The sequence below is a fragment of the Oncorhynchus nerka genome, linkage group LG9a (assembly GCF_034236695.1).
Source record: "Oncorhynchus nerka isolate Pitt River linkage group LG9a, Oner_Uvic_2.0, whole genome shotgun sequence".
Taxonomy (NCBI): domain Eukaryota; kingdom Metazoa; phylum Chordata; class Actinopteri; order Salmoniformes; family Salmonidae; genus Oncorhynchus; species Oncorhynchus nerka.
The window spans coordinates 4,174,297-4,196,323 of NC_088404.1; the positions used below are offsets into that span (position 1 = coordinate 4,174,297).

At 40.4% G+C, this 22,027-nt stretch overlaps 2 protein-coding genes and 1 pseudogene across 2 annotated transcripts in view; all 3 read right to left on the reverse strand.

The window, feature by feature from the left end:
- Window positions 1-6,396: 6,396 nt before the first annotated feature.
- LOC135573444 (integumentary mucin C.1-like) lies at window positions 6,397-7,028 on the reverse strand (annotated as a pseudogene).
- A 16-nt stretch (window positions 7,029-7,044) lies between these two features.
- Window positions 7,045-8,148, reverse strand: LOC135573445 (salivary glue protein Sgs-3-like; the record flags this gene model as incomplete). Its single annotated transcript, XM_065022775.1, has 3 exons — window positions 7,045-7,780; window positions 7,887-8,036; window positions 8,084-8,148. Coding segments are annotated over 3 exons (951 nt in total), but the record flags the coding sequence as incomplete, so codon positions are not given.
- A 905-nt stretch (window positions 8,149-9,053) lies between these two features.
- The window catches only part of LOC115121657 (mucin-5AC-like), a 29,662-nt gene continuing 16,688 nt past the window's right edge, over window positions 9,054-22,027 (reverse strand). Inside the window, exons 16-29 of the mRNA XM_065022776.1 lie at window positions 21,716-21,867; window positions 21,488-21,537; window positions 21,268-21,368; window positions 20,371-20,522; window positions 20,132-20,270; window positions 19,866-19,973; window positions 16,775-16,954; window positions 16,397-16,636; window positions 12,588-12,744; window positions 12,297-12,425; window positions 11,901-12,051; window positions 11,445-11,488; window positions 9,540-11,145; window positions 9,054-9,258 (exon numbers count right to left, since the gene is read on the reverse strand). Coding sequence (XP_064878848.1) covers window positions 9,054-9,258; window positions 9,540-11,145; window positions 11,445-11,488; window positions 11,901-12,051; window positions 12,297-12,425; window positions 12,588-12,744; window positions 16,397-16,636; window positions 16,775-16,954; window positions 19,866-19,973; window positions 20,132-20,270; window positions 20,371-20,522; window positions 21,268-21,368; window positions 21,488-21,537; window positions 21,716-21,867 — 3,414 coding nt within the window. The remainder of the gene's footprint in view (window positions 9,259-9,539; window positions 11,146-11,444; window positions 11,489-11,900; window positions 12,052-12,296; window positions 12,426-12,587; window positions 12,745-16,396; window positions 16,637-16,774; window positions 16,955-19,865; window positions 19,974-20,131; window positions 20,271-20,370; window positions 20,523-21,267; window positions 21,369-21,487; window positions 21,538-21,715; window positions 21,868-22,027) is intronic.

Here is a 22,027-nt window from a genome sequence, read left to right on the forward strand (position 1 = left end):
ATGAGAATAAGAATGAGATGAGATGGGAATGAGATGGGAATGAGAATGAGATGGGAATGAGTTGGGAATGAGATGAGAATGAGATGGGAATGAGATGAGATGGGAATGAGATGTGAATGAAATGAGATGGGAATGAGATTGAGATGAGATGGGAATGAGATGAGATGGGAATGAGATGAGATGAGAATGATATGAGATGGGAATGAAATGAGATGGGATTGAGAATGAGATTGGAATGAGATGAGATGAGAATGAAATTAGATGGGAATGAGATGGGAATGAGAATGAGATGAGAATGAGATGGGAATGAGAATGAGATGGGATGGGAATGACATGAGAAGAGAATGAGATGAGATGGGAATGAGATGAGAAGAGAATGAGATGAGATGGGAATGAGATGAGAAGAGAATGAGATGAGATGGGAATGAGATGAGAATGAGATGAGATGGGAATGAGATGAGAATGAGATGAGATGGGAATGAGATGGATACCTTGAATTGCATGTTGGCTGGATAGTAGAGCCACATGCCTTATACACTTTGGTCTTAGGGCATGTCAGATCTATATTATGGTCAAGATGGAATGAAAGACAAAACAGTATGTACACAATTTGTAAATGCAGGTTGTCAAAATACAAATAATTAATGTAAATCATAAAGTTATTAGAATTATTTAAATCCGTGTTAACATCTATCCTGCATCCGAAATTGGATCCTATTCCCTACTTAGATCACTACTTATGGCCGGAGCCTGGTCAAAAGCAGTGCACTATGTAGGGAATAGGATCCCATTGGGGACACAGATCCTTATTGGATATGAAAGTCCTTCCCTACCACATGTTCCATTAGTTGATTTCCTCCAGTCGATACAGACTCCAGCTGCTGCACACCTCACGGCGTAGGCTTCCATGCTGGAGCAGCCGATTGAGATATTTGGCATGTTGCAGACATCAAACTTACAGGCCTCGAAGAAGGGTTGTTGTGGGATAACGTCATGGCAATGCTTAAAGACCCTTCCAAAATAAAGAACCCATTTAAGTTATTATAAACCAAAAGGGGCATTTAACATGTCACAACAGATCACTTACAAATATTGATTACTGTATGCCTTACACGCTAAATGATTTGTGAAGCATCTAGTTCTTATGAATATGACATATTTTATACGGCATAAACAGTCTGTAAGATAAGTTTGGTTCTAAGTTATGGAACAACAACCCTTGCCTTTACCGGAGAGTTTACAGACTTGTATGTAAACAGTGTCACAGCAACCTCAATCAGATTCCCTTGTCTTTGTAATATAGCTGTCTCTTTGTGTTATTACAAGGTTACACGTCTTACGGGCTAAGTATGATGTCACAGATTGATGTCTTTCCTGACGGGCAGGTTGGAGGCGTAGGGATAGGTAGGGTAGGGGGTTGCCATTCACAGTAGGGTTTTTTAACATCAGGAATCTTCCATTCATGAGCCATCCCAGGACATGATGGGTCAATCTTTCCATTCGGTAATCTGCAATCGTTTTTCCTGATATTGTCACAGGTACCTTTTTATTACAATAAATATGGGAATGAGAAAAAACAAGTTATTTTATGTCAGAAACAGCTGCTCATAACTTTAAGCCTACCTACAGTATATTTTAATTGGTAATGCTATCATTGTAACTGTACAGTGAACTCTTTAAGGCCATAGAAATGCAATAACACGCAACAAAATAACATTAAATCATTGCAACAAATGTTCCGTTTACTCACAGAGTACTACAAGCTGTTCATCTGAATCATGCTTAATGTGTTTTTGGTCTACACAATGGATGCATCCCAAATGGGACCCTATTCCCCCTGGTTAAAAGGAGTGCACTACAATGGGACCCTATCCCCCTGGTTAAAAGGAGTGCACTACAATGGGACCCTATTCCCCCTGGTTAAAAGGAGTGCACTACAATGGGACCCTATTCCTCCTAGTTAAAAGGAGTGCACTACAATGGGATCCTATTCCCCCTGGTTAAAAGGAGTGCACTACATTGGGAACAGTGTCCCATTTGGGATGCAGAAAAGCCTACATACTTACCACACTGCCCCTCTGTGTTGTTGTGGAATAGGGAGTTTGGCAGGGTTACACTGAACATAAGGGACTTAAACATCACTGTTGCTTTAATGGCAGGGATCTTCAACAGTAACTCTACCCCAGTGCTGGTGATCATGAGGTCTTCATTAGAAAAGGTCGGGAAGATCTGATTTCCATTGATATAAACCTGGTGAATGATAAGGAAAAACATTACATTACGAATGAGAATAGAGAACAGAATAACATTACAATAATGTAACTAAGATATGAACAGTTTCCAGAACTAAATGAAGTCACAAGAAGAGTTGGTAGTCTGTTAATAATTTGTCAATATAATGAAATTCTTTGAAATGTCATGGGAATGTTTCAGATACCTTGATGATGGTGTTGAGTTAATGTGATGGCATCATCAAAGTGGTTAACCAATATGTAATGTTGCTAAATAACTATTTGTAACTACTGTAGTGTAGTACTGCAAATTACATTTGCTGTAGTCGGCAAGATCAGATCTCCTTATTAATCAATACCACCACATTACAAAAAGTAAATAAGTAAATAATAGATTATAAAATATGAAGCTAGATTATTTTAAGTCTTAAAGTGGTATGATAATGTCTATTTCAAAGAATATCTATATCAAATAATGTCTGTATCAAATAATATCTATAACAAAGAATGTCTGTATCAAATAATATCTATAACAAAGAATGTCTGTATCAAATAATGTCTGTATCAAAGAATGTCTACATCAAAGTGCACTTTTTAAAGTGTATAAATGTTTACAATAGCAGAGTTATAATTACCATATTTGTTGTCACATTTAATCTCTTCGGAGTAAGAACGATTTTGTAAGACTTGTAATTGACAATCAGAGACTGAGGGCAGGTCGCATGTCCAGACGGATCGCAGTTATAGTTGTCGATGATGACACTGAAGTTCTGTAGAGGAACTATTTCTTTAATCAAAACGTAGGTGCAGTTTTCCTGGAAACTGTAATATTGGCCATCAAATGTGACGTAATGAGGGTCTCCCCATCCATAGCATATACCTGAGAGATAGAACAGAAGAAGGTAACAAATAGATAGATCTCTCATCAATACAAGAGTTTAAAGTCCTACTCCAGTCTCCTTTTCACCTCATTTAACACCTGATTTACTGAACACAGCAGCTGGTCTAGGTATCCTCATGAAATGGCACAAGCTGATAACATCACAATGTCACTATCAGATCAGACCAAGGGTGCAACTTTCACTGGGGACGGGGGGTGGACGGGGGCATGTCTCCCCCACTTTCTGAAATTGCAGTTTTGTTCCCCCCCAGTTGTATCAGTGTAATGTGATACAAAACAAGGCAACGCTGCGCTTTAGGACCATGCGGACGTCTCTGTGTGGTCCAGTAGGCTGTTTGGAGTGTTTATGCGACTGGATACAAATAATAATGATAATGATTATGTCCCCCCCACACTTCTAAAACCAAAGTTGCGCCACTGGACCAGACAACTCCTTGAAGTTTGCAGTTGTGTAAAAAAAAAAACATATTGTATTTCTTTACCCTTTAGTTTGTGTACTTTACTGTATTTATACTTGGGATATCACTTTCAACAGGAAAAGTTAAAAAATCACTGAAAAGACGTCTTTAAAACAAGTAAATTGGGGGTAATACGTATTTGTAGAAGGTGAGAACAGAAGATAATTAAAAACATTACGTTTTGAACTTACATTCACATTCGTAGTGATAGCAGCAACCTGATTCGTCATAGACTTTCACTGGTGGGAATCCATTTTCACACACAGGCTTTTCTACAGGCTTACAAACCACAAACGTTGTGGTAATTACACCCCTGTGGCAAGTCTGAGTAGTGCAGTTGTCTGTCTTCCAAGTCTCACCATCCTAAAGTTGAAAATGTATGTTTTAGTCCTGAAAGTAAACACACTACGTACTACACAACACTATAAACTACACAATACTATGAACTACACAACACTATAAACTACACAACGAACTACACAACACTATAAACTACACAACACTATGAGCTACACAACACTATGAACTACACAACACTATGAACTACACAACACTATGAACTACACAACACTATGAACTACACAACACTATAAACTACACAACACTATGAACTACACAACACTATGAACTACACAACACTATGAGCTACACAACACTATGAACTACACAACACTATAAACTACACAACACTATGAACTACACAACACTATGAACTACACAACACTATGAACTACACAACACTATGAACTACACAACACTATAAACTACACAACACTATAAACTACACAACACTATGAACTACACAACACTATGAGCTACACAACACTATGCACTACACAACACTATAAACTAGACAGCACTATGAACTACACAACACTATAAACTACACAACACTGCGAACTACACAACTATATAAACTACACAACACTACGAACTAAGAAACACAATAATTCTGTTTATTTTATTTCATTACCTTTCTTGGTGGAATGACATATTCACAGCCCTTGTAAGGTGTAGTCGGGGACAATGTAGATGTTGTAGAATGTGTAGCTTCTGTTGTTGTTGAGACAGTGCTGACTGTAGTTGAGACAGTGCTGACTGTAGCTGGGGTCGTAGAGGGACATGGTCTGGCTTGTTTCTCAACAACACAACTTGAGTTACAGTAGGATGTGAAACACCAGCCTGCCCCATCAGTCTCATTATATATCAAGGAACCTAAACATAAACATAATATTAGTAATAAATAGATATTAAATGAAGTGTATGAATGCAATATGTAGTCAGAATTAATCATTTTAATGAAGGAAGCTTTCACTTACCAGCAGGGAAATTTAGATTTTTATATGTGCAAAAACATAATGTGGTAGGGCTTGTGGTTGAGCTAGTGGTAGGGGGCGTTGGGCTAGTGATATGGGTTATTTTGGGGGTAGTGGTAGGGGTTGTTGTTGGGGTGGTGGTAGGGGTTGTTGTTGGGGTAGTGATAGGGGTTGTGGTAGGGTTTGATGTCATAGTTTTTTCTGTCTGTATGGTCAAAGTTGTATTTTGCACTTGAGGTGCGGGTGACTGCGATGTATATGGGGGATTTGTGACTACATTGAAGTCTGTTGTTGTGGTAGATACTGTTGTCAAATGTTTTGTTGTTGGGGAGGTGGTAGGTTTAGTTGTGGGAGTAGTTGTAGTAGACGTTGGGGTAGTGGCAGGTTTTGATGTTGGGGTAGTTGTAGTAGATGTTGGGTTACTGGTAGGTTTAGTTGTTGAAGTAATTGAAGTAGATGTTGGAGTAGTGGTAGTGGTGGTAGTAAATGTTGGGGTAGTGGTAGGTTGTGTTGTTGGTGTAGTGGTAGGTTTAGTTGTTGAAGTAGTTGCAGTTGATGTTGGGTTAGTAGTAGGTTTTGATGTTGAAATAGTTGTAGTAGTTGTTGGTGGTAGTGGTTGGGGTATGTTTTTGATGTTGGGGTTGTTTTTGGGGTAGTGGTAGGAGTTGTTGTTGGGGTGGTGGTTTAGGTTGAGTTTGTTTTTGGGGTAGTGGTAGGTTTTGATGTTGTAGATGTTGGGTAAGGGGTAGTGGTAGGTTTAGTTGTTGAAGTAGTTGTAGTAGATGTTGGGGGTAGGTGTTGTTGGGGTTTTGTTGTTGGGGTAGATGTTGTTGGGTTGTAGTAGATGTTGGAGTTGTTGTTGGGTGGTGGTAGGAGTTGTTTTTGGGGTAGTGGTAGGTTTAGTTGTTGAAGTAGTTGTAGTGGTAGGTTTTGTTGTTGAAGTAGTTGTAGTAGAGTTTTTGGGGGGTAGTGGTAGGTTTTGTGTTGGGGTAGTGTTGGTTTAGTTGTTGGTGTTGTAGGATGTTGTTGGTTTTTGGGGTAGTGGGAGTTGTTGTTGGGGTTTGTTGGGTAGTGGTAGGAGTTGTTGTTGGGTAGGTTTAGTTGTTGAAGTAGTTGTAGTAGATTGTTGGGGTGGTAGGTGGTAGGTTTTGATTTGATGTTGTTGTTGGGTAGTGGTAGGTAGTGGTAGTTGTTGTTGAGGTGGTGGTAGGAGTTGTTTTTTTGATGTTGGGGTAGTGGTAGGAGTTGTTGTTGGGTAAGTGGTAGGTTTAGTTGTTGAAGTAGTTAGTAGATGTTGGGGTAGTGGTAGGTTTTGATGTTGGGGTAGTGGGGAGTTGTTGTTGGGGTAGTGGTAGGTTTTGATGTGTTGGGGTGGTAGGTTTTGTTGTTGAAGTAGTTGTAGATGTTGGGGTAGTGGTAGGTTTTGATGTTGGGGTAGTGGTAGGTTTTGTTGAGGTGGTGGTTGTTTTGGGTGGTAGTGGTAGGGTAGTTTAGTTGTTGAAGTAGTTGTAGTAGATGTTGGGGTAGGAGGTTTTTTTTGGGGTAGTGGTAGGAGTTGTTGTTGGGTAAGTGGTAGGTTTAGTTGTTGAAGTAGTTGTAGTAGATGTTGGGGTAGTGGTAGGTTTTGATGTTGGGGTAGTGGTAGGAGTTGTTGTTGAGGTGGTGGTAGGAGTTGTTTTTGGGGTAGTGGTAGGAGTTGTTGTTGGGTAAGTGGTAGGTTTAGTTGTTGAAGTAGTTGTAGTAGATGTTGGGGTAGTGGTAGGTTTTGATGTTGGGGTAGATGTAGTAGTTGTTGTTGGGGTAGTGGTAGGTTTAGTTGTTGAAGTAGTTGTAGTAGATGTTGGCGTAGTGGTAGGTTTTGTTGTTGAAGTAGTTGTAATAGTTGTTGGGGTAGTGGTAGGTTTTGTTGTTGGGGTAGTGGTAGGAGTTGTTGTTGAGGTGGTGGTAGGAGTTGTTTTTGGGGTAGTGGTAGGAGTTGTTGTTGGGTAAGTGGTAGGTTTAGTTGTTGAAGTAGTTGTAGTAGATGTTGGGGTAGTGGTAGGTTTTGATGTTGGGGTAGTGGTAGGAGTTTTGTTGAGGTGGTGGTAGGAGTTGTTTTTGGGGTAGTGGTAGGAGTTGTTGTTGGGTAAGTGGTAGGTTTAGTTGTTGAAGTAGTAGATGTTGGGGTAGTGGTAGGTTTTGATGTTGTTGGGGTGGTAGGTTTTGGGGTAGTGGTAGGTTTTGATGTTGGGGTAGTAGAGTTGTTGTTGGGGTAGTGGTAGGTTTAGTTGTTGAGTAGATGTAGGGGTAGTTGTAGTTGAGAGGTGGTGGTAGTTGTTTTTTTGGGGTAGTGGTAGGTTGTTGTTGGGTATGGTAGGTTTAGTTGTTGAAGTAGTTGTAGTGGTAGATGTTGGGGTAGTGGTAGTTGTAGGAGTTTGTTTGGGGTAGTGGTAGGTTTGTTGTTGTGGTAGGTTTGGTAGGTTTTGTTTGGGTAGTGGTAGTAGTTGTTGTTGGGTAGTGGTAGGTTTTGTTGTTGGGGTGGGGTAGTGGTAGGAGTTGTTGTTGTTGGTGGTGGTGTTGGGGTAGGTTGTTGGGTAGTGTTTTTGTTGGGTAGTGGTAGGAGTTGTTTTTGGGGTAGTGGTAGGAGTTGTTGTTGGGGTAGTGGTAGGTTTAGTTGTTGAAGTAGTTGTAGTAGATGTTGGGGTAGTGGTAGGTTTTTGATGTTGGGGGGTAGTGGTAGGTTTAGTTGTTGTTGTTGTTGTTGAGGTGGTGGTAGGAGTTGTTTTTGGGGTAGTGGTAGGAGTTGTTGTTGGGTAAGTGGTAGGTTTAGTTGTTGAAGTAGTTGTAGTAGATGTTGGGGTAGTGGTAGGTTTTGATGTTGGGGTAGTGGTATTGTTTAGTTGTTGTGGTGGTGGTAGGAGTTGTTTTTGGGGTAGTGGGGTAGGAGTTGTTGTTGGGTAGTGGTAGTTGTTGTTGGGTAGTGGTGGTTTAGGTTTTGTTTGGGGTAGTGGTAGGAGTTGTTGTTGTGGTGGTGGTAGTTGTTTTGTTTGTTGTTGGGTAAGTGGTAGGTTTAGTTGTTGAAGTAGTTGTAGTAGATGTTGGGGTAGTGGTAGGTTTTGATGTTGGGGTAGTAGTAGTAGTTGTTGGGGTAGTGGTAGGTTTTTGTTGTTGGGGTAGTGGTAGGAGTTTGTTGTTGATGTTGTAGGAGTTGTTTTTGGGGTAGTGGTAGGAGTTGTTGTTGGGTAAGTGGTAGGTTTAGTTGTTGAAGTAGTTGTAGTAGATGTTGGGGTAGTGGTAGGTTTGTTGTTGAGTGGTAGGTTTTGGTAGGTTTTGATGTTGGGGTAGTGGTAGGAGTTGTTGTTGAGGTGGTGGTAGGAGTTGTTTTGGGGTAGTGGTAGGAGTTGTTGTTGGGTATAGTGGTAGGTTTAGTTGTTGAAGTAGTTGTAGTAGATGTTGGGGTAGTGGTAGGTTTTGATGTTGAGTAGTGTTTTAGTAGTGGTAGGAGTTGTTGTTGAGGTGGTGGTAGGAGTTGTTTTTGGGGTAGTGGTAGGAGTTGTTGTTGGGTAAGTGGTAGGTTTAGTTGTTGAAGTGAGGTTTGTTGGGGTAGTGGTAGGTTTTGTTGATGTTGGTAGGAGTTGTTTTTGGGGTAGTGGTAGGAGTTGTTGTTGGGTAGTGGTAGGTTTAGTTGTTGAAGGTTGTAGTAGATGTTGGGGTAGGTTTTGATGTTGGGGTAGTGGTAGGAGTTGTTGTTGGGTAGTGGTAGGAGTTGTTGTTGGGGTAGTGGTAGGAGTTGTTGGGTAGTGGTAGGTTTAGTTGTTGAAGTAGTTGTAGTAGATGTTGGGGTAGTGGTAGGTTTTGATGTTGGGGTTGGTAGGAGTTGTTGTTGAGGTGGTGGTAGGAGTTGTTTTGGGGGGTGGTAGGAGTTGTTGTTGGGTGGTTTTAGTTGTTGAAGTAGTTGTAGTAGATGTTGGGGTTGGTAGGTTTTGATGTTGGGGTAGTGGTTTGTTGTTGGGGTGGTGGTAGGTTTAGTTGTTAAAGTGGTAGGAGTTGTTGTTGGGTAGTGGTAGGTTTTTGTTGAAGTGTTGTAGTAGATGTTGGGGTAGTGGTAGGTTTTGATGTTGGGGTAGTGGTAGGAGTAGTTGTTGGGGTAGTGGTAGGAGGTTTAGTTTTAGTTGTTGAAGTAGTTGTAGTAGATGTTGGGGTAGTGGTAGGTTTTGATGTTGGTAGCTGTTGTTGGGTTGTAGGTTTTGATGTTTTTGGGGTTGTGGTTTTGATGTTGGGGTTGTGTAAGTTTTAGGTTGTTGAAGTTGGTTGGTGTAGTGGTAGGTTGGTAGTTGTGGTAGTGGGTTTTGTTGTTGTTTAGTGTTGGGGAGCTAGTGGTAGGTTTTGATGTTGGGGTAGTTGTAGCAGTTGTTGGGGTATTGGTAGGAGTTGTTGTTGGGGAAGTGGTAGGTTTAGTTGTTGAAGTGATTGGGGTAGTGGTAGGTTTTGATTGTTGGGGTAGTTAGTTGTTAAAGTGGTTGGGGGTAGTTTGTTGGGGTATTGGTAGGAGTTGTTGTTGAAGGGAGAGTGGGGTAGGTTTAGTTGTTGAGGTTTAGTTTTGAGTGGTTGGGGTACTGGTAGGTTTAGTTGTTGAAGTAGTTGAAGTAGTTGCAGGGGTAGTGGTTGGTTTAGTTGTTGAAGTAGTTGTAGTAGTTGTTGGGGTAGTGGTATGAGTTGTTGTTGGGGTAGTGGTAGGAGTTGTTGTTGGGGTAGTTGTAGGTTTAGTTGTTGAAGTAGTTGTAGTAGTTGTTGGGGTAGTGGTATGAGTTGTTGTTGGGGTAGGGTAGGTTTAGATGTTGGGGTAGTTGGGGTAGTTGTTGGGGTAGTGGAAGGTTTTGTTGTTGGGGTAGTTGTGGTAGTTGTTGGGGTAGTTGTTGGGGTAGTGGAAGGTTTTGTTGTTGGGGTAGTTGGGGTAGTTGTGGTAGTTGTTGGGGTAGTTGTTGGTTTTGATGTTGGGGTAGTGGTGGCAGTTGTTGTTGTAATGGTTGTTGTGGGCCTAACTGAGGTGGTAGTTGTCCCATTGCTACAAACATCAACAACATCAACACAACATCTGACTCTGATCTCGTAGTTGTAGCATATTGGTGGGATGCCTTGATCCTTGTTGTGGCATATCAGTCCAACTGAGGGATTGCATTCAACATTTTGACCTAGTTCGGCCAAAGGAACATAGATGTTGTCTTTGGCTCTGCATTCTACATCCTTAGGTTGGCTACAAATATCATTTCTATATTTCTTTATATTTTCTATGGTTTCATAATCTCCTCCTGTTTCTTGAGTAGGATAGTGATTGTCAATCCAGTCTGACCATTCACAGACAATCTTGGTCAGGCAGTGTGGAGTAGTAGTGGGTGAAGTGGTTGTTGGTGAAATAGGGGTTGTTGTGAGGGCAGTGGTAGGGATTGTGGTTGGGGTAGAGGTAGGGGTAGTTGTTGGGGTAGTGGAAGGTTTTGTTGTTGGGGTAGTTGTGGTAGTTGTTTGGGTAGTTGTGGTAGTTGTTGGGGTAGTTGTTGGTTTTGATGTTGGGGTAGTGGTAGCAGTTGTTGTTGTAATGGTTGTTGTGGGCCTAACTGAGGTGGTAGTTGTCCCATTGCTACAAACATCAACAACATCAACACAACATCTGACTCTGATCTCGTAGTTGTAGCATATTGGTAGGATGCCTTGATCCTTGTTGCGGCATATCAGTCCAACTGAGGGATTGCATTCAACATTTTGACCTAGTTCGGACAAAGGAACATGGATGTTGTCTTTGGCTCTGCATTCTACATCCTTAGGTTTGCTACAAATATCCATACCAGATTTCCTTATATTTTCTATGGTTTCATAATCTCCTCCTTCTGGTCCAACAGAGGGATAGTATTTGCTAATCCAGTCTGACCATTCACAGACAGTCTTGGTCAGGCAGTGTGGAGTAGTAGTGGGTGAAGTGGGTGTTGGTGAAGTCGGGGTTGTTGTGGGGGTAGGGGTATGGGTTGTGGTTGTGGTAGGAGATGAGAAAACAAATACTGTTGTGGTTGGTGCTTGAGTGTAAATCTGTGTTGTTGTAACACTTGGTGTAGTTGTTGGAGTTGGGGTGCTGGGACAGGGGTTCATAATCCGGACAATAGTTCCATTCTCTTTGCAGGTGGCAGTAATACAGGTCCCGTCACCGTCAGATGTGTGATATATGGTCGCTCCATACGGGTATGTTCTGCCGTTGTAGAAACAATAACAAGCTGCAATAGGATTTTCACAAGGAACACAAGTTATTATCATGTAATCATCTTGTCATGTTACCTTCCTGGTAATAATGTAGGCAAATGTTTCAGTTATTATCATGTAATAATCTTATCATGTTACTTCTTGGTAATAATGTAGGCAAATGTTTCAGTTATTATCATGTAATCATCTTGTCATGTTACTTCTTGGTAATAATGTAGGCTAATGTTTCAGTTATTATCATGTAATCATCTTGTCATGTTACTTCTTGGTAATAATGTAGGCTGATGTTTCAGTTTGTAGTGGTTTTCCTTACCTTGGACATCATAGCTGCATCTGACCTCAGTTGATGAGCAACGACTTGAAAAAGAAAGAAGGAGGTTACAGTACCTTTCAAAGTCAAATAAAATATGAAGAGCTATTTGCTATGAAGTACAAAACAATGTTATATGTTATATTCACAATAAGGTATTAACAGGTCAAATCACAATAAGGTATTAACAGGTCAAATCCCAATAAGGTATTAACAGGTCAAATCCCAATAAGGTATTAACAGGTCAAATCCCAATAAGGTATTAACAGGTCAAATCCCAATCTTTGAAAATCAAAATCAATTGAATGGTAGGAAAGCCTCTTTGTAGGTGTACTATTGACCATGCCTTATCTGACCAGAAATACAGGCTACCTTAAGGCTTATACCAACCGTATTAAATCCTATGTAAAGTAAATACAGTATCTATAAATTTATCAAAATGTTGATCGGAAGACATACCATGTCTGACAGTTCTCCTTGGAAGGTATAACCTCTCCATCGTTGTAATGAGTTCCATCTCCATCGTAGCAACCACAGTCCTTCTTACTGACACACTTCATGGTACTTTCTTCCAAATAAGGCTGGGCCGAAGGACATTTTGGATAGCAACCTTTAAGATAGAAACTGTCAATTTAATCCAGGACACCTGCACAGATTAGATCATCCTCATGGTATCTAGTTCTAACACCAAAGCTGTAATGGATATGATATTTCAATATTTGTATTTAGTTTTCAGTGTAGATGAACAAGGGAGGGAGGAGTTATTACATATTTTATACTGTACATTGTTTAACAACTTGGATTGTAAATTGTCCAAATCAAACGGCCAAGCTGTTATGAAGGGCTCTTAGTTACCTTCCAGTGCAGGGATCTGACTGGAGCATGTTCCTGAGGGATTCTTGCAGGTCTTCATACAGGGGTATCCACACGGATTATAATGCCACTCACACTCACCAATAGGGTTGTAGAAATCACAGAACAGAGCTGGTGAAATTAAAACATGTCACATTTTAACTGAACCAGGGTTCTAAAAGAGGATTGATTGAACAGTTACACATTGAAATCATAAATTGGTATTTTGTCCCGATAGCTAAACAATCCCACCTATCCATCAATCAATTGTCCCACTCAAAGCAAATGACTCACGGCAGATATCTGGTGTTCTCCACTTGATACAAGCCCCTGCCTCGTTACAGGCCTGGGCGTAGGCTGCTACAGCTGTACAGAAACACTCGCAGTCTCCCCCAGTGTCACAGGCACACGAGTCCCTCACACAGGCATCATGGAATGGCGTGGGGTCCACCTTTTAGGAAGATGCATTAAGCCATCATTTATTTATTCATGCATTGCTCAGCTTGTTGAAGAGACTACAGATGAATTATTGACAATGAGTATTATTGGGTTGGATGGCTGACTTCATGTTTTTGTTATCTTTTTATTCCTACTTTCGTTGGTGGATGTTTTTGGTGTCATTCACATGATTATTGACAAACCGATTGTATTCAAAAGATTGCCATGTACCATCATGCAACTCTGCTTGTCATTGTGTACCTTATAGGAAACCTGTTAGCCCAAGACTTGTGCTACAAAATTATCGGTTGTTATAAATTCCACAATAACTTTGACCCTGAGGCTGTGAGGTAAATTAACTCTTGTTGTAGCCTTAACCTTATTGACCCTGAAGCTGTGAGGTAAATTAACTATTGTTGAAGCCTTAACCTTATTGACCCTGAGGCTGTGAGATAAATGAACTCTTGTTGAAGCCTTAACCTTATTGACCCTGAGGCTGTGTGGTAAATTAACTCTTGTTGAAGCCTTAACCTTATTGACCCTGAGGCTGTGAGATAAATGAACTCTTGTTGAAGCCTTAACCTTATTGACCCTGAGGCTGTGTGGTAAATTAACTCTTGTTGAAGCCTTAACCTTATTGACTCTGAGGCTGTGAGGTAAATGAACTCTTGTTGAAGCCTTAACCTTATTGACCCTGAGGCTGTGAGGTAAATTAACTCTTGTTGAAGCCTTAACCTTATTGACTCTGAGGCTGTGAGGTAAATGAACTCTTGTTGAAGCCTTAACCTTATTGACCCTGAGGCTGTGAGGTAAATTAACTCTTGTTGAAGCCTTAACCTTATTGACCCTGAGGCTGTGAGGTAAATGAACTCTTGTTGAAGCATTAACCATATTATTGCACTTATGCAGTGCCACTTTGGCTGTGTTTACACAGGCAGTCCAATTCAGATCATTCACCAGTTATTTGCATATCTGACACCAATTGATATTGCCCTTAATGTATAAACAGCAACAACAACAAAAATGGAATCTGATCTTTTGAGCTCTGATTTATACCACTTCCATATGTGGATCTCAATCCTGATTCAAACCCAATTCTCCGTGTGATCTCTGTCTGGATGCTCAGATCTGATGTTTTTGCTCTAAATTTTTTTGGGGGGCACATGACCTGCCATTACCATGACAACCACCCAAAAATGTAAAGGACAGGAAATGAGCATTGCATCTGTTACTTCAGAATCTACATCAGTGTTAATGCGCCAATCTGATATGGCCTACATTAAAACTACAGTCAGGGCCATAAATATTTGGACATTGACTAAGTTATTATTATTTTAGCATATTGGAGTTGACATTAAAAAGTGCAGACTTCAGCATTATTTTGAGGGTATTTACATCCAAATCGGATGAATTGTGTAGGAATTACAGGACTTTTTTATATATGCCGCCCCCCTTTTTTTAAGGGATCAAAAGTAATTGGACAATTGCCTGCTCAGCTGTTCCATGGCCAGGTGTGTGTTATTCCCTCATTACTTCATTTACAAGTAAGCAGATAAAATGCCTAGAGTTTATTGGCAAGTGTGGCAAGTGTGGCATTTACACTTGAAGTCCACTGCCAGTGAAGCAAGCCATCATTAGGCTGAAAAATGAAAACAAACCCATCAGAGAGACAGCAAAAACAGTAGGTGTGGCCAAATCAAATATTTGGTACTTTCTTAAAAGAAAGAACGCACTGGTGAGCTCAGGGACACCAAAAGGCCCGGAAGACCACGGAAAACAACTGTGGTGGATGACGGAAGAATTCCCTGGTGAAAAACAACCCCTTTACAACAGCTGGTCAAGAACACCCTCCAGGAGGTAGGATTATCTGTGCCAAAGTCAACAATCAAGAGAAGACTCAACCAGAGTAAATACAGAGTAAAAAAGGAAGACCAGATTAAAGTTTGCCAAACAACATCTTAAAAAGCCTGTAAAGTTCTGTAACAACATCCTATGGACAGATGAGACAAGGATCAACTTGTACTAGAATGATGGGAAGAGATGAGTATGGGAATCTAGCCTTTTAGAGTTGATCCCCCACATCTCAGGTCCTTATTTATATTACAGATGAACTTTTCTACGACCTGTACTGCAGTGAGGTGCAGAGAGGTCAGTGGCTGGGTAACAACGGGTTATTTTCAAAGCCAGATTTACTCACAAATAAACCTTGATGAAGGTCAAGTTTCCCATACAGCAGATAGCTCCAACAACCAGAGTGATTGAGGCTATTAATACTTAAAGAGTACATTGATGCACCCTGTGCGTTGATCTAAGTAACATCACCAAAAAATCCCCCTCACAATCTGTCAATTTAAGCGATATCAGGTTTTTTACTGCTTCTTTAAGAAAGCTCAGGAAGTATGGAGGTAGCTCAGGAAGTATGGAGGTAGCTCAGGAAGTATGGAGGAAGCTCAGGAAGTATGGAGGTAGCTCAGGAAGTATGGAGGTAGCTCAGGAAGTATGGAGGTAGCTCAGGAAGTATGGAGGTAGCTCAGGAAGTATGGAGGTAGCTTTGTGCCAACAAAAATAAGGGATTAAGTATGTGTCCAAAAAAAGTTAAATATCTCCTAAATATACAACAGACACTTCAACATCCTATTCCTTATGATTTATTGTTGACTGTCTGTTTTGCCATTTATGAATGTGTTGTTATGTTATAGCAGTAAAGGCCACATTTAATATCTTATAAAATATCGTTGGGGGGATATATTTTTGAAACCTAAAGGTGTCCTAAAATTCCAAATGTAATAGCTAAATGCTAAATGGCACTGTATGACCATCTGAAAACCATTCCATATGTAACTCCCTCAACGGCTTTTAACCGAAATGGACCATTTTCACCAAATGTAATTACCAACATAGCCAAGATACACAAGTCATAGCCTTTGTACAGACAGCTTGTTTTAACCTGCCGACTGCATGTATCTGCTGTACTGTCTATTGAATGTATCTGCTGTACTGTCTATTGAATGTATCTGCTGTACTGTCTAATGAATGTATCTGCTGTAGTATCTATTGAATGTATCTGCTGTAGTCTCTATTGAATGTATCTGCTGTACTGTCTATTGAATGTATCTGCTGTACTGTCTATTGAATGTATCTGCTGTAGTCTCTATTGAATGTATCTGCTGTAGTATCTATTGAATGTATCTGCTGTACTGTCTATTGAATGTATCTGCTGTAGTATCTATTGAATGTATCTGCTGTAGTATCTATTGAATGTATCTGCTGTACTGTCTATTGAATGTATCTGCTGTAGTCTCTATTGAATGTATCTGCTGTATTGAATGTATCTGCTGTAGTATCTATTGAATGTATCTGCTGTACTGTCTATTGAATGTATCTGCTGTAGTATCTATTGAATGTATCTATTGAATGTATCTGCTGTAGTCTGAATGTATCTAATGAATGTATCTGCTGTAGTCTCTATTGAATGTATCTGCTGTAGTCTCTATTGAATGTATCTGCTGTAGTCTCTATTGAATGTATCTGCTGTAGTCTCTATTGAATGTATCTGCTGTAGTCTCTATTGAATGTACATTGACTAGTACATACGTATATGTATACGACTTCCTAACAACTTTGGTATTGAATCTACATTGAATAGTATCTGCTGTGTACTGTACCTGTGAGTGGCAGGCTGAGAAAACGTTACTGGTGATGATGCTGCAGCGTTTCAGAGACCAGGACTGCCTGTATGATCTTGAAGTGCATGGGTTTTTTATGACATCAGCGTTGGGGCAACTGGGTGACACTTTCCAGCTGTTCCCAAACTCCAGAGCTTCAACAACCACTTCCTGGTTTCTGGACGTGAAGTCGTTCTTTCCATTACCGTCGTAGTTACCACACAGACCACACACTTGGCCCTGGAAGGAAATTAAACATTTAAAAATAATAACTCGAAGTAGATAATCAAACATCACATTGTTTTGTAAGCCAATGCAAATGCTAAACAAAGATACAGTGCCATCAGTGGTTCAAAATGTCCTATTCTAGTCACTCACCTGGAAGGTAGAGCTGAGTTTGATGAACAGGCTATTCTTCTTGTCCCACATGAGGATCAGGCCATTTTCAGCCTCAACAACAACATAGAGACCGATAGAGTGGACCTGGTATGGTACGTCCACCCCGTTCTCTTGTTTGATCACTTTTACAGATTCATCTGCTAGTATGATCTCATTGTTCTGTAAGACAGAAACAGAAAGTGTTCATTGCTAATGTAATACTAGTAGACAGGTTTACACTGTGGTGGTGCTGGATTTAACACTATCCAGGGTAACACTGTGGTGGTGCTGGCTATTACACTGTGTTGGTGCTGGCTTTTACACCATCCAGGGTTACACTGGGGTGGTGCTGAGTTTTACACTATCCAGTATGTACACTAAAAGTGGCAGTAGTGAAGCATCTCTTGAAAAAGCCAAACCTTGACCCAGAAAATATAAAAAACTATTGGCCTATATCGAATCTTCCATTCCTCTCAAATTTTTTGAAAAGGCTGTTGCGCAGCAACTCACTGCCTTCCTGAAGACAAACAATGTATACAAAATGCTTCAGTCTGGCTTTAGACCCCATCATAGCATTGAGACTGCACTTGTGAAGGTGGTAAATGACCTTTTAATGGCATCAGACCGAGGCTCTGCATCTGTCCTCGTGCTCCTAGACGTTAGTGCTGCTTTTGATACCATCGATCACCACATTCTTTTGGAGAGATTGGAAACCCAAATTGGTCTACACGGACAAGTTCTGGCCTGGTTTAGATCTTATCTGTCGGAAAGATATCAGTTTGTCTCTGTGAATGATTTGTCCTCTGACAAATCAACTGTAAATTTCGGTGTTCCTCAAGGTTCCGTTTTAGGACCACTATAGTTTTCACTATATATTTTACCTCTTGGGGATGTCATTCTAATACATCATGTTAACTTTCACTGCTATGCGGATGACACACAGCTGTACATTTCAATGAAACATGGTGAAGCCCCAAAATTGCCCTTTTTCTTACCCAAACGTGATGAACAAAACGGAGCGATTAGTCGACACAAATAATATTTTTTGTAAAAACGGAACATTTGCTATCTAACAGAGTCTCCTCATTGAAAACATCTGAAGTTCTTCAAAGGTAAATGCTTTTATTTGAATTCTTTTCTGGTTTTTGTGGAAAATGTTGCATGGTGAAAGAGGCATAATACTATGCTAGGCTATCAATACTGTTAGACAAATGCTTGTTTAGCTATGGTTCAAAAGCATATTTTGAAAATCTGAGATGACAGTGTTGTTAACAAAAGGCTAAGCTTGAGAGCAAATAGATTAATTTCATTTCATTTGCGATTTTCATGAATAGTTAACGTTGTGTTATGCTAATGAGCGTGCGGATAGATTTACACAATCCTGGATACAGTTTTTTTTCGTAGCTAAGCGTGACGCAGAAAACGGACCAATTTGTCAACACAAATAATATTTTTTGTAAAAACTGAACATTTGCTATCTAACTGAGAGTCTCCTCATTGAAAACATCTGAAGTTGTTCAAAGGTAAATGATTTTATTTGAATCCTTTTCTGGTTTTTGTGAAAATGTTGCCTGCTGAATGCTAACGCTAAATGCTACGCTAAATGCTACGCTAGCAATCAATACTGTTACACAAATGTTTGTTTTGCAATGGTTGAGAAGCATATTTTGAAAATCTGAGATGACAGTGTTGTTAACAAAAGATTAATTTCATTTCATTTGCGATTCTCATGAATAGTTAACGTTGCGTTATGGTAATGAGCTTGACGCTGTAGTCACGATACCGAATCCGGGATGGCTCGACGCAAGAAGTTAATGGTTGTACAGTCGTCTCAAATAAAACTGTGAAGGCCCTCTGCGTTACTCTGGACCCTGATCTCTCTTTTGAAGAACATATCAAGACTGTTTCAAGGACAGCTTTTTTCCATCTACGTAACATTGCAAAAATCAGAAACTTTCTGTCCAAAAATGATGCAGAAAAATTCATCCATGCTTTTGTCACTTCTAGGTTAAACTATTGCAATGCTCTAAATAAACTTCAGTTAGTGCTGAATACGGCTGCTAGAATCCTGACTAGAACCAACAATTTTTATCATATTACTCCAGTGCTAGCCTCCCTACACTGGCTTCCTGTCAAGTCAAGGGCTGATTTCAAGGTTTTATTGCGAACCTAAAAAGCATTACATGGGCTTGCTCCTACCTATCTCTCTGATTTGGTCTTGCCGTACATACCTACACGTACGCTACGGTCACAAGACGCAGGCCTCCTAATTGTCCCTAGAATTTCTAAGCAAACAGCTGGAGGCAGGGCTTTCTCCTATAGAGCTCCATTTTATGGATTGGTCTGCCTACCCATGTGAGAGACTCAAATTCAGCCTCAACCTTTAAGTCTTTACTGAAGACTCATCTCTTCCCTAACCCAAAAACAAGGGGGGGGTCCTGCTATCAATTCTGCTCATAGAGAATTCTAAGCAGGCATTCCATCAGACAGCCCTGTCAATCTAGCTACAGTGGTTGCTCCACTAATATTGTTGTGATTATGCTGCGGGATTTAGATACCGGTACCCTGTGTCACCACTTCATTGCTCCAGACCACCACAAGGGGGAGTTAGAGCAATGATTATGATTTTGGTTCCAACTGTGTCTCTAACTGACAATGAATGGGTGACATAAACCTAAATAGAAACTGATAATTGTGCACGACTTCAGTATTACTTACTAAAACTGTTGTTACACAGGTTTTTATTATTTCATTTTGTTAGGATTGTTTTGGTATTACTGTAGTACTGTAGGCTACTCTCGACCAGTCACGTTGTACAGCGCCTAAGTGGCACAATGGTCTAAGACACTGTTTAGCAAGCTGTGTTGCAACAGATGCTGGTACAATACTCCTACCGTCCTCGACTGGGAGATGCATGAGAAGACTGTAGGTTTTGTAGCTAAATGCATGGGGGGGACGAGATAAGCGCAATCCAGAGTTCAGCATGCAATTCCGCTCACTGCCACCGGCGTCGACATTGTGCCAAATGTCCAGACTTGTCTATTGTACCTTTAATTCACTTATGAAGCCGTTTATGAACAGTAGTTCCTACCCCCAAGAAGAGCTTGATGGCCTTGGAACAGGTGGTGCCGGTGGTTCCACAGGGAATGTTCTCTGTGATCACTCTAAAGGTACCTTTTGGATTGTTGCTGCAGTAGTCCTGCAGGATGTTTTCAAATTCACAATCAGAAAACATCTTAGTTATTATTATTATTACCTCATCTTAATCAAAATGAGAAAATATGTGCATCATACATAAGGTAGGGGTTTTAATAAAAATACAGAGAAAATCATGAATGCAAATGATTATTGCCCTACCTGAGTAAGAATGTATTCACAATCTCCATTGAAAGTAAACCTTTCCTCATCAAAAGTGATGAAATGCCCATCTCCATATATGGCACACATCCCATCACACTGCTTATTGGTACACTGCCATTTTCTGCCTTCGCAAGTGCTACAATGATGCAAACATAATCACATGGGAAGATTTTAGAGGGAAGCATTTGACATATCCAAAGAAGAAGAAGAAGAAGAAGGATAGAAGATGATTTTACCAGGTATTGCAGTCTGCTTTGAGCACATGTCCAGGTTGGTAATAGACTCCATTGTGAGAACAGGGACATAGGTCTTCCTTGATGCATCCTCCGTTTCCATCAGACAGCAGACCATCAGGACATACACAGCCTGACACACACTCTGCACTGATCTATAACACAATGAATCAGGGAAGGACTGACATGAATTTAACTTGGACTTTATGTGCCTGAATGTCCCTCCACCCTCAGGGTGTAAGATGTGGACATTATGTTCCTGTTTGTCCCTCCACCCTCCAGAATATAAGATGTGGACATTATGTGCCTGTTTGTCCCTCCACCCTCCAGAATATAAGATGTGGACATTATGTGCCTGTTTGTCCCTCCACCCTCCAGGATATAAGTTGTGGACATTATGTGCCTGAATGTCCCTCCACCCTCCAGTGTATAAGATGTGGACATTATTTGGCTGTATGTCCACATCTTAAATTAAAACATGTTGTGAGGCATTTTCATATTTATATTAACGTAATGTAAGGCATGTTTTTATTAACGTGTTGTAAGGCATGTTTTTATTAACGTGTTGTAAGGCATGTTTTTATTAACGTGTTGTAAGGCATGTTTTTATTAACGTGTTGTAAGGCATGTTTTTATTAACGTGTTGTAAGGCATGTTTTTAACGTTTGTAAGGCATGTTTTTATTAACGTGTTGTAAGGCATGTTTTTATTAACGTGTTGTAAGGCATGTTTTTATTAACGTGTTGTAAGGCATGTTTTATTAACGTGTTGTAAGGCATGTTTTATATTAACGTGTTGTAAGGCATGTTTTATTAACGTGTTGTAAGGCATGTTTATATTAACGTGTTGTAAGGCATGTTTTATTAACGTGTTGTAAGGCATGTCCCATTGTAGACTTACACAGTGACTGTCTAGTGTTTGACAGCTCTTCTGGCACTCTGAGCCCTTGGCTCCGGGCCCTGCACTAGAACAGTTGAAGAAACCCATTGGTTCTTCACAGGCTGTAGGGAACAAAAGTAGGCTTTATAGGTTAGTAGGGATTAAACTACAGAGTCTTGGTTGTGAAGTGATTTGCTATATTTGGCAAATAACTATGTGTTCTGAATTTCAGAGTACTCACATAAATGTTGTGGTTCTCCAGTACAGCTTAATTTCCCTTGTCTGCAAGAGCTGGGTGGTTAAGAGGGGTATAAGAGGGGGGGGGGTTAAGCATGGTTTAGCATGCCTCTTGCAGTAAAACAAGATTTCTGAAGAAGACAGTCGATTTATAAATATTTTAATAGAGCCACAACAGAGAAGACCATCAGATTTTCAGAGATTTTCTTTCACATGCCAACCAAGTCCTCACCATGTAGCCCCATAGATCCTGGTGACCTCTCCAGGGGGTACTACTGTGCCCTTATTGTAGCAGGAGCAGCGTGAGGCAGGGACACACTCTCCCTGGTCATTCAGGTAGGTTCCCTCGGCACAGCCACAGCCGTCCACAGACACATGGTCTAACTGTTCAATTCAATTAAAACATTTTTTTCCATGAGGGGAAATTACTTTGGGCATGTCTGCAACAACAACAACATCCACAACAAGAACAAAACAGAAACAACAAGACAACAACATCCACAACAACAACAAGACAACAACAACAAGACAACAACAACAACAA